Source organism: Scardinius erythrophthalmus (assembly GCF_964197995.2).
Source record: "Scardinius erythrophthalmus genome assembly, chromosome: 15".
Taxonomy (NCBI): Eukaryota; Metazoa; Chordata; class Actinopteri; order Cypriniformes; family Leuciscidae; genus Scardinius; species Scardinius erythrophthalmus.
This window is the reverse complement of record NC_138235.1, coordinates 10,589,777-10,602,127: the sequence shown is the minus strand read 5'-3', so window position 1 is coordinate 10,602,127 and position 12,351 is coordinate 10,589,777. Positions and strand designations below refer to the sequence as shown.

The window sequence follows — 12,351 nt, the reverse complement described above, 5'->3', positions numbered from 1 at the left end:
CTATTTCTATAACATCATTTGTAACCTTTATAGGCTATAAACTGCTACTAAACCAAAAACAGCAATCCAAAAATACACATAGCTCTCTTATTTCTTATTTGTACAGTCCTAAAATGCAGTCAATCAAAAATGTTGTTATTGCTAAAATCGCCTGTTTAGCAGGCTGTGTAAACTCCATGCAAAATTATCATATATCTGCTATAAGAGCAAATATGCAGATGAAAACAGTCCGAATTACAGGGAACATTTGAGTTATTATCTGAAGATCCTGAAGCTTAAAAACGCCAGTCAACCATCAAGGTCTTTATATCTGTAGTCCTCCACAGGCTGCCGACATCACATCAGGGTTCAGACCGAGTGTTGTGATTGGTTACTGGTGACACGTGGCAGTCTAAGCCCCGCCCCCACTGTGAGTGGGAATGGAGGAATGTGGAGAGGGAGGGGCAGGCAATATTTACAAACACAGTTTAAAGAGACAGAGCTCACAAAACACACCTCTGAGCTGCTGATCATATTACCTGCAGTGCCAGAGTATATGCAGCTCGTCCGAGCAAAGCCCAGACTGGTGCCAGTGGAAACCAGAAGGAACTACTGAGAAATCATCACGTTATATAACCACAGATTGCTTGGCCTTTATTTCCAAATCTTCCACAGTCATGAAATTCTAACTCTACATTTTGATCAACTTTTCTAAATAATCGACATGTATTAGCAGTGTAAACACACCTGTGAATTTTATTTAAAACAACACAAACCATTCAATGCTGTCATCTTAACGCTGATTGTATACGATTTCAAAAGGGTCAAGGAATGAGAGTCTGTTCACTGCAGAGCCAAAGACATCCAGCTCCTCCTCTCTGGAGGTCATGGGTGGAGCATCCAACCACCCCACAGCTCGATCCCGCCCCCGTTAGATCCACTGAGGGGGAGCTGGAGAGCATTTGGATCTGCAGTGAGCGCCACTTGCAAAGAATAGATGATAAGACCATAGAAATATATACATAGATTCCACATTCAAACGTTCCTCCTGACACGCCAGCACGTCAGCCATCTTGGAACAGTCAGCGTGTCGTCACGTCAATGACGCCACAACAACACTGCACAGCTTCTGGTTGTAAAACCGCAGAGATTTAAATTCCCAAAGAAATGGTATAAAGTTTCACATTTTATAATGTGTTGGCTTGTGTTTTTATAAATATTAACTCCATATTACAGGATTTTACAATAGTACTTTTTAATGTTTTTACTTTTAGAATGGTAACTTTTTAAAGCCTTCGTGTTGCTGTGTTGTGTTAGTTTAGCTAAATCAATTGCTGAAGTCTGTTGCAGGTATAGATGATATTCCTGCGTCTAACTACAGTTGCAGACGCTCAGTCAACTTGCTCTCGAACGTTCACGGACCGGATTTGACCGTTCCAATATGACGGACGGCTTACATACAGCGGCCCATATAAACAGACACGCTAATGACCCGCTTATTCTCCGCTTATTCTATTTTTAACTGGAATAAAAGTGATGCTGTGAGACATACATCTCTTCAGTGGGTTGTACTGTTATATAATGTGTTTTTGGATTGATCTGCTGACAAAACACTGCAAAAATATCTTTCCAAGAAATTCCAGTAGACAAAAAAAAAGACAGTAATATGAGCTATGGAAATTTATAAGTGATTTTTTTTACAGCAGATGCCATTGAAAACACAGTAAGTCTGTCCCTCACAGCCTCGCTGTCATGGCACTGACTGAATGAGGTCTATGAGGCATCTATATATATATATTTCTATGGATAAGACTATCAGCCCAACCCCCACCGTTCGCTTACAGCTCTAGATCTGGTGTAAATCTGTGATTGGTCCAGCGCCCGGGGTGGGCGGGGTCAGGGCCGTTGCTACGAGCGCCGTGACGTCACCATCAGCTGTTTTGTACGCTGTGTATTCTGATCTGCGGATCAGCTGGGCGAAGCAATAACATCCCAAACCATATCTGCCGAAAAACACACACAGCTCGCAGATACTGCGGCTCAAACGTCGTGTAAAGCAGAACTTACACGTCGATTTCTTCTAAGAAGAAAGACTTATTTTCATATTTTTTTCTTTTATTTTTGTGTGAATTTACTACCTCATATAAAAAGAATACCTAAAGCTATGCTTTAAGATTTTTTTGTTGTTTTTTTTATTGTGTGGTCGTCGCGTTTACAACTTGAATAATTGTGCAGGTAATACAGGTAAGACGCTAAATACATACATATCTCCTTCTGTCCTTTTAAAGCGAGATCTGTTTTGCAGCAGAATTGAGTCGGTCTGTTGAAACTGCTCTAGATCTGACCTACTCGGAACGCCAGCGATAACAGCAGCTGTGCATAACCCATATATTGCCCATAAACGGGTCTGTCTGAACAGTATTTTATTCTGTTTTCCATTATTACGCGCGCGCTCTCGTTCCTATAATACATCATCACTGTTTTGCTCTCGTCATAGATCGCAGCCGTTGACCAAAGCCAGTTTTCTCGACGGTTTTCTGATTTCTCTTCTTACAGAATCCGTCTTAAAAAAATAACATTCATGCCAAAATTGTGTTTTCAAGTCGACGTCGAATGCCAGTGGATGTAACTTTTGCCATTTTTCGTAAGGGACAAACCTGTATATTCAGCAACATTGCCCGTTTATCGACCCTCGGTTTTTGATTAAACCAGCTGTATTATTTAATAGGATGTGATTTTTCGGTTTGATATATACAGTTTGTGGTTATATGAGCGATTTGAGAGTGCTGGTAATACCCTTGATCCGAGCTGTCATTGCTTTGACCCTTTGCGCTCAGTCTCTCTCTCTCTCTCTCTCTCTCTCTCTCTCTCTACGTACGCTAAAACCTTTTTTATTATTAATCAACGCATTATGTTTGATGTACGCATTTAATTTGGTCTAAAAGGAGAAAAAAACTATTTTTATACCTTGTTGTATTCATAAACAGTTTTTTCGTGTTTCTATCAAAACGAACCTGTCCTGCTTCTCTTCTGTTGTTGCGGCCTCTGTCCGCTAGTCTGAAGAGGGCGGGGTCTGTTGCGTCTATTGCGTCAGCGTCATCAGTCATCGTAAGCCCCGCCCACTGACGGCCAGATTCACACTGCCTGCCTGTAGGGGAGCCAATGGGACTGAAATTAAAGGGGCTTCAGTTCAGTGAATTAAAAATAAGATTATATGGTTATGACATTAGAATAAACTGTTTATCTATTTAATTATTTAAAAATTATAAAGATTATAAAATGATATAATAAAATTAATTATAAAATTATAAGAATGGATATAAACTCATCATCACCTCAAAGATAATTTATAATGCCCATAAATTAACTGTATGAATAGTATATGTTATTTTAAATTTCTAATCGTTTTAAATTCTATTAATTTTAATTTAACTGATTAATGAGTCATATGGTATGCAAATAGATGTTGATGAACAGACAGGCAGAGAATTGTGCAAATAATATTATGATAATATTCTGGCCTGGGTGAATCTTACGTAAGCAAACGGTCAAGAACAGGTACTGGTCATATTTCAGATTCATATTCCGGTCATAGTTAACAAGATCTGGTCATAAATTTTAATCCGAAATTGGAGAAAAAAGATGACTTTTAATTTTGCATAAAGAATGCACCGTATATTTAGCACGATTATGATTTTTTTCCACACTGATATTTTTTTTATATAAAGCATATCCACCAAAAATACAAACACTGTAATCCTATGTAAATTATTTATAGATTATTTATAAGTTCTTTATAGATCACATTATCGCATTAAAAATTAGCATAATATAAATACTCGTAGTGCCACCAAGTATGTCGTTCAACAGATTGTTAAATGTTATTTCTATGAAATGTTACTCCAAAAACAGGGTTTCTGTGGGTCTACACAAATCTTAGATAATCGCTCTTACACAAATTAAGGCCTTAAAGGTCATAAATCAGAGACCATCTTAAATTCATGTCATGGCATTAAAGGTTGCATAAATTGCAACAATGTCTTCCTTAGTAATGTTGTCCTGTTTTATCTTTAAATCTCAAAATACATTTACTTGAGCTGCAAATGAACTCTTGAAAATTTTAATTTGAATTATGTAAACTTCCCTTTGAATTAAGTTTTTTTTCTGATCCCATTGGCAGATACTGTATTTGTTACTTGTTTAATCATAAACTCACTTCATTTTGATCAATTTCACAGAAAACAAGACTTCATATTTTATGAATCTTGATTTAAGAATCTTTAGACATTTGCACTGGAGGACAAGACAAATATACAGAGGAAGAACATCACTTTTGTGCAGTGTGTTTAGAAGATACAGTAAAATATATTTCCATATTCTAGTGGTTGGGAGCAGAGCGATTCAAGCTACTTCTTTGTAAAATTGATTAAAAAGTAATGGATATCTGAAAGTTGTATTTTCAAACTCTTGACTCTATTGATGCATTGTATTCCCTTCAATTATTCCTTAAGTTACTTAAAAAGGTCTTTAAAAAGTCTTAAATTTACCTTCATAAACCCTGAAAAATATTTCATGATATGGTTTTCTTGACCATCCCTCCTGTTCTTTTTTCTGTCTTTGTCAAATGTAGATCTTTGCACCACAACAACCAAGTGAGACCTTATATTGTACTGCGCCTTCTCTGAGACTACAAAAAAAAGGCCAATACGTCTGTGATCAACCAGCCATCCATCACATCACTGAAAAAAAAAACATTAGTCACTATAGTCAATAAAACAAAACAAAAATTTATAAGGCAGCTATCCCTCAGGAAACAAAAAACTGTGACCTTTGACCTCCGAGGCAGCCATGTTCCAGCGGCTCAGCAGTCTGTTCTTTGGGAGCGAGGAAGAAGGTACTCCAGAACTAAAGGGACCAAAGCCCTGTGTGACTGAGGCTGATGAAGAGGGATGGCTTCTGGTCAATCTGCCCGGTGAGTGTCCTACACAAACAACGAAAAACACTGTCTTTAATGGGACCTAAATTTATTAAGGTAGCTTCAGATTATGTTGGAGTAACAAGGCAAAATTGTATTGTATATAGGGGGATCAATCTATATGAATTCAGAAAACGTTGGCTTGGTTCCAAAACCCAGTGAACTGCCTCACTATTTACTGTCTATATAGGCAATTATCTTCTAAGACATCATTATCATAACCACCATGGAACACCTTTTTCACAAAAAACGCTTAAGAATTGTCAAATGCTAACATTGTTGATTCCAATAGTGTTTGACATTAGCATGTTGCTAAGCTAAAGACGTGAATATACTTTACTTGAGTGTGTTAACATAAATATACGTCTAGCTACATGAGCTCAATTTTGTGTGTCGAGTTCCGGATTGTGCTAGACACCCCCCTCCTCACCCCAAGGAACTCACTTTTTACCCCCCGGAATGTGATTTTTACTGGGGAGCCCCTCACCCCAAGGAACTCACTTTTTACCCCCCCCCCCCCCAACGTGATTTTTACTGGGGATCCCCTCCCCCCCTCACCCCAAGGAACTCACTTTTTACCTCCCGGAACGTAATTTTTACTGGGGATCCCCTCCCCCCCTCACCCCAAGGAACTCACTTTTTACCCCCCGGAACGTAATTTTTCCTGGGGATCCCCTCACTCAAAGGAACTCACTTTTTACCCCCCGGAACGTGATTTTTACTGGGGATCCCCTCACTCAAAGGAACTCACTTTTTACCCCCCGGAACGTGATTTTTACTGGGGAGCCCCTCCCCCCTCACCCCAAGGAACTCACTTTTTACCCCTGGAACGTAATTTTTACTGGGGATCCCCTCCCCCCTCACCCCAAGGAACTCACTTTTTACCCCCCGGAACGTAATTCTCACTGGGGAGCCCCTCACCCCAAGGAACTCACTTTTTACCCCCCGGAACGTAATTTTTACTGGGGATCCCCACACCCCCTCACCCGAAGGAACTCACTTTTTACCCCCGTAATGTAATTTTTACTGGGGATCCCCTCCCCCCCTCACCCCAAGGAACTCACTTTTTACCCCCCCGGAACGTAATTCTTACTGGGGATCCCCTCCCCCCCTCACCCCAAGGAACTCACTTTTTATCCCCGTAATGTAATTTTTACTGGGGATCCCCTCACCCCCTCACCCCAAGGAACTCACTTTTTACCCCCCGGAACGTAATTCTTACTGGGGATCCCCTCCCCCCCTCACCCCAAGGAACTCACTTTTTACCGCCCGGAATGTAATTTTTACTGGGGATCCCTTCCCTCCTCACCCCAAGGAACTCACTTTTTACCCCCCGGAACATAATTTTTACTGGGGAGCCCCTCTCCCCCTTACCCCAAGGAACTCACTTTTTACCCCCGGAACGTAATTTTTACTGGGGATCCCCTCACCCCAAGGAACTCACTGTTTACCCCCGGAACGTAATTTTTACTGGGGAGCCCCTCTCCCCCTCACCCCAAGGAACCTCGCTTTTTAGCCCCCATAACTCAATGGAGCTATTTTTGGCCGTGATGGGCGGGTTTTGAATAGCACTGGGCTTGTTTAGTTACGCAAACCTGGCAACCCTGTTTGTGTTGTTTAATTGCCATTCACAAATCCTGTCCTGCTTCACAGGATAGTAAAGTGCTTGTAGGCGAGAAATGTGGTGACGATTCTCCCCCCCCCCCCATTGAATGCAATTTCCACCGAGGGGAACACCACCCCCGAACCTGCCCACGCCCCAGAACGTGATTTTAACCGAGGGGAACAATATACATAAATGCGAATAATATCACATATCGCAATGTTGAGCTACTCAAAATCACCATAAGGGAAATTCCTTCACTGCGACAGCCCTACATGTTTATAACTACCTGAATAATAATCTGGTTTAATAAACAGTCATTCAAAGATAACTTTATCACCCCCTTGAGCTCTGAGGTTTGTCACGCCCACAAAACAGAAGTAAGTTGAAGTGTGAAATTTCTTTGCCAATCTCCCCCTTTAGCCATTATTCCCAATAGTCCAACAAAAGCCAAAAGTTGAGGCAGTGTTGCTACATATCACAAGGTTTTAGAACAAAGTCAGTGAGACTTTACAAAGTAGTACATGGTGATTAGAGAATAGCAATATTTTAAAAGGGTTATAAGAAACTAATGACAGTATTCCTATTCTCTATGTTTTTCTGTTGTTTCTGTATCCCTTCTCATTTCTCCATATTTGAATGAATTCCTTTTACTGGTATGTGTGCTCATGGTACTGGCATCCCCCATTCGCATGGCTTCAACCAAACCTTTCACATTCTGGAAATACACTCTGTTCTGTCTTCTATCTCTTCCTACTTCACTTAAGGCAAAGATGGGCCAGAGGCAGCATCAGTAGCACGCCCCTGTCCCCGCAGTGAATGTCATGCATCTCTGATATGTGGCCCCTCTCCTCATTCCTGCAAAAAACGCAGGACTAGAGCAGGCAGGAGAGAGGCAGCACATCCTTCCTCCCCTTCCATCTGCTCTCCTCCTGATCCCACCTCCTTCTCTCACCTTGAGTCAGTAGAAGTGAATGTGTTGTTAAGCGAGCGGGGCTCGTGCTCCTGTAGTGACTGCAGCATGGATGAGAGCTGGTTTGTCACCCCTCCCCCCTGTTTTACTGCAGAGGGAGCCACGGCGGAGGCTAGTCCCATGGAGGACCTCCTCATCGAGCACCCCAGCATGTCCGTGTACGTCTCGGCTGGCCCTCTCCCTCCGATGGAAGACAGCACCACCAGCCTGGCCGGCAGTGTTAGGTAAAAAAAGTTTTACACATGTAACTCTGAATTACATGAAAAAACATGGAAGGACTAACACATCGTTATTTATCGCTTGATGACATTGACATTGTGTTGCACCTAATTCAGGGGTTCTCTGGTCGAGGTTCACTGTTCTGCAGAGTTGAGCTCCAACCCTGATAAAAACTTGCCTGCCTGTAGCCTTCTAATAATCCTAAAAACATTGATCATCTGGTTCAGATGTGCTTGATTAGGGTTGGTGCTGAACTCTGCAGGGCTCCAGGATTGAAGTTGCCCGTCCCTGTTTTAGCTCCACCCCTAATCAGACCTGAACCAGATAATCAAGGTTTTCAGGATTACTAAAAAAGCTACTGACAGGTTAATTTGATCGGAGCTGAACTCTGCAGGACAGTGGATCTCAAGGACCAGAATTGCACAGCCCTGGCCTACTTATTCTATAAGAAATTTGCGTATTATAATTCCACCTGGTGGATGATTTTTTTTACAAATTTGGTACACCGCCTCTTAAAAATGCCCTACACTAATATTCTCACTATCATAAAGATCAGATATTTGTAATTGGAAATATTGGCTCCTGAAATGTGATTGGCTGTTGATAGCCATTTTTGCTCATCTGTAAGCTAATGCATTTAACATCTGCATACGATTAATATTGTAGGATATGTTAGCACCAATCCTGCTCTTGGAGGGTCTCTGTCCTGCAGACTTTAGCTCCAATCCTAATTAAACACACCTGAACCAGCTAATCAAGATCTTCAGGATCACTAGAAACTTACAGGCAGGTGTGTTGGGGCGAGTTGGAGCTACAGGAGCAGGACTGGACACCCCTGACTTACATCAAATAAAAATCATACTGAATATCAAAAACTGTCTTTAATTCTGACTTCCATCTTACTACTTTCCACATTCTAGTTTCACACCATTATTTCCATTCTCACTCAAATGTTTCCCATTCTTCCAGTAGGATGTCTGAATCAGCAGTGCCCGCTGTGACCAGGAGCAGCATGACCACACGGGTGACCCGAGGAGCGGCCGCACAGGCAGGTGCCCTAGCTAAAGTCACCCAGGTCTCCAGGGTCCAGAGGGCCAAAGCCCGCACTGAGCGTCGGCACCTGGCACGCAATCGCATACAGCGCCAAAACCGTGTGCGTGAACAGGTCCAACGGCGCACAACCCACACCCGCAACTCCTTCCTGCACCAACCGTGCCAGCGCAACATCTGCCACTGAGGCATCAGAGTTTACATTGAGGGCATTATTACACATAGACACCCCAAGAAACCCATACCTACCAATGAATCCCCCTCCTTCTCAAATGTCCTCTAAAGTTCTCCTATTGCTTTCACTCGTTTTACATCCATAATGTTATTCAGTTTCATATTAATCAGGTTTGTCCTTGAGCACAAGCTAGTTTATTTTTATCCTCTTCTCACTCTTATCTGGCAGGCAGGCCACCACAAAGCACAATTACTCTGTCTAAGATGATCCGTATATTTGCTTAAATGCCATGTACCTCCTGTTTGTCCTTGAAAAAGTTTTCCAATATGGGAATATAGCAGAAAAGGAGACACATGTAAACTCTGTATCTTTACATACAACATCCCTCTAAATGTATAACACTGACACTTCAGGAACATCTGCGCTGTTTGTTGAAATATAATGAGGTTAATTTTTTTTAAAAAAAATTAGTTAGCAGACAAAAAGAGTCAAACATTGAACGCATTTACCCTAAAGCCCAGGGTATACTTCACTTTCGGTGTTACGCTCTGAGCCTTTCAAAGTATACTCTTTGGTTGAGCATGGAAAGGTGCGTTCGGTGGATCTAGTGGACTTTTGTATTCAAGCGCTTAAATCACTCACACACGTGCCGTTGTCCGTGCACCGTCCACCATCAGGGAACGCGTACAGCCAAAGTATACTTTGGGCTTAAGATTTCCAGAAGAGAATTGTACCTAGTAATGTAATGTAGTAAAGTCCTACAGTAACGAAAGAGTCACTTGAAAACAACAAAAATGAAAAGTATGTAGATAAAAGTGTGAACAAGAATTAAACAGATAAAAGCAGTTGAGAGTTTACAGATCCAGACAACTATAGTGGAATATGTTTGCTAAGAGGTCATTTCAAAGTAGATGTTGCTGCCTGATTTTCAACATTATGGTGCTAACTTTCAAAAGTAATTCAACTCCCAAACAATTTAATTGATTGTTATTATTTGACAATAGGGAACAAATTTCATAGGTGTGCTCCTGCAAAGGCAGAACCCTTCCTAGAGAAGTTAGTTCCAGGGGAAATAAATGGTGAAATGGTGGAGAAAGCGGGCAGCGTCAATTCTATACATACTCTGCATGGTAATGAATACCCCAGTCTATTTAAAAATAGATATTTTCACCCAATATGTATGTGTACCATGAATTTGTGTTTATTAGAGTATTGCCTTGCATTAGCTTAGCAACATGCTAACATCTAACTTTACTGAAATGGAGTCTCTTGAGGCAGCTTCTTAAGTAATCGAGCTCCCTAGATTTTGCAGCAGAGCCTGTAGTTAAACTGAGGGAGGGCCCATCATGGACGGGACTGATACTATGCCAACAACACTAGATTAATTATTATTTGTCACTGATCTTTTAGGGATATAGCTGTTTAGCATTTCCCTAAAATGTGACGTGAAGCTGAAGTATAGCGCCCTGTCAACATCTGATCTAATAGGAAAATATCGCGTCGTGTCGGGGCAGTGTGCAATGTCTTTACAGGTCACATGTTAAAGAACGAGCAGGAGAGTATAGATTATGACTGTTTATTTGCTTTGTGGAGGATTATTGATGGGTGACTCTTACAAAAAAAGTCAAGAATCTTAAAATGACCTCAAAATGAAAAGGAAAACATTATACTTTGCTTTGCTTACAAAAATGCCCCCCCCCCCCCCCCCCAAAAAAAAGGCTTGAAAGTTCCCCTGTCCCGCATGTGTAATACTTGTGTGAGAAATCACTGTGACCACAGAGACTTCTTATGACCATTTCTCAATTCATCCGTTTTCAGACTGTCATTGTTTCATCATGCCTCTTAAATTGATTATATGATTGTGATTTACATCTTCAGTGCACTCTGATGTTTGCCTGTCAGAGGTTGTTGGGTCAGCGTCTCTCTTGTGACGGACTCGGTGCACATGCACTCACACTAGCTATCCTAAAATGTGCTCTTCCTCGATAGTCAGCAAACACCCTCAGCACATTTACAGGAAATGCGTCCACCACATTGTGATCTATCTTATATGTGTATTCAGTAATGAATAGACTAACAATGGTGCTGAAAGTATATAATTATATGACTGTTTGTACATTTTTTGAGAAGTTTGCACTGTCATATATGTTTTATGGAGAATCATGGTATTTAGCAGTATGTTTTCGTTTGCATTGGTGAATGAGATGCCATTCCAACATGCATGAGTTGGGGAAAAAAGCTACCTTAAGAGGTAAACAATTAGTTGCATTCAAATGTATATAATTGCAATCTATTTACAGTTCAGTGTTTGCGTTTTGAAACATCACCTCTGTTTTCATGGTATCGTTTAACCGTTTGTTGCTCCAAAAACTTGAGTACGCTTCCGTCTGCTGGGTATTTTATGAAACAAACCAACATTTGCCATGTTTGTCGATACCACTGTTGTTACATTATTTGATTTTACATGCGATTTCTTCTGTCATCTAATGTTTAATCATTTTAAGAATTCTTCTTGTAGTCTTTCCTATCACCTGCCAAAATCTGTAAATCTATTATTGTAGTTAGCTATCTCTTAACAAAATAATGTAAGTATAATGTAAATCTAAATATGCTTTTATTTCTTTGTTTTCATTTGAAATGGACTGATTTTTCATCATATTGACTCTACAGAGAGAGCAGTACGAATCTCAGTGGTGCATCTAGAAAAATCCAATGCCCTGTAGCCTTACAAGGGTCCTTAACATCGTCCACTCGAAGGTCGTCTTCTCTTTGCATTGTTTCTATGTATTAGATGAAGTGGACAAGGCAATATCGCGTAATGAACATAAAATCAGTGATCTCTGCCCTCTGAAGAGATCCACCTCTGTGTTCACCGTCACAGCTGGGCACTGTATACTCTGTTATTTTTCTGTGTGTGTGTGTGTGTGCGCGTGTGTGTTCAATATGATTTATTTAATCTGTGGGACTATAGAATGATGTCCATTAGGCCTCATGAGAGGCTGGTGGAAGCGAGTATAGTTATTGTGATTTAAGGGAGGGATGACTGAAAACATGAAATGAGACAAAAAATGACAAAAAATAAATATGCTTGTATTTTTCCTCATATTGTTATTTAGAAGATGTTCATCTTAGTAACAAAGTAAAACAAATAGAGTATTATAAAGAGTGGTGTCTATGATATCTATGGTGATTGTGCCTTTCACTATTCTGCATGGTTTTCATGATGTGCCGACTGTTTCATCCATACGACACCGGCATCAGAGACCTATGCAAAATACTATGATGGGTTTCCAGCATCCATTCAGAAATGCAGGTACCAGACAATAACAATAAATACTCAGGATGTAACTGCAATCTGGACTCATTATTTACCTGTG

At 40.8% G+C, this 12,351-nt stretch overlaps 1 protein-coding gene across 6 annotated transcripts; it reads left to right on the top strand.

Moving 5' to 3' along the window:
• Nucleotides 1-1,921: 1,921 nt before the first annotated feature.
• On the top strand, nucleotides 1,922-12,328 carry tp53inp2b (tumor protein p53 inducible nuclear protein 2b). Of its 6 annotated transcripts, none has more exons than XM_081387383.1 (4): nucleotides 1,922-2,223; nucleotides 4,610-4,951; nucleotides 7,625-7,754; nucleotides 8,719-12,328. In XM_081387383.1, exons 2-4 carry the CDS (start codon nucleotides 4,828-4,830, stop codon nucleotides 8,984-8,986), a joined length of 522 nt encoding a protein of 173 aa, XP_081243509.1. In that variant the 5' UTR covers nucleotides 1,922-2,223; nucleotides 4,610-4,827; the 3' UTR covers nucleotides 8,987-12,328. The 6 variants fall into 6 exon arrangements, with proteins under 6 accessions (XP_081243509.1, XP_081243510.1, XP_081243508.1 ...); XM_081387384.1 differs by having other exon boundaries at nucleotides 1,950-2,223; nucleotides 8,722-12,328; XM_081387382.1 differs by having other exon boundaries at nucleotides 1,950-2,223; nucleotides 7,526-7,754.
• The last annotated feature ends 23 nt before the right edge of the window (nucleotides 12,329-12,351 follow it).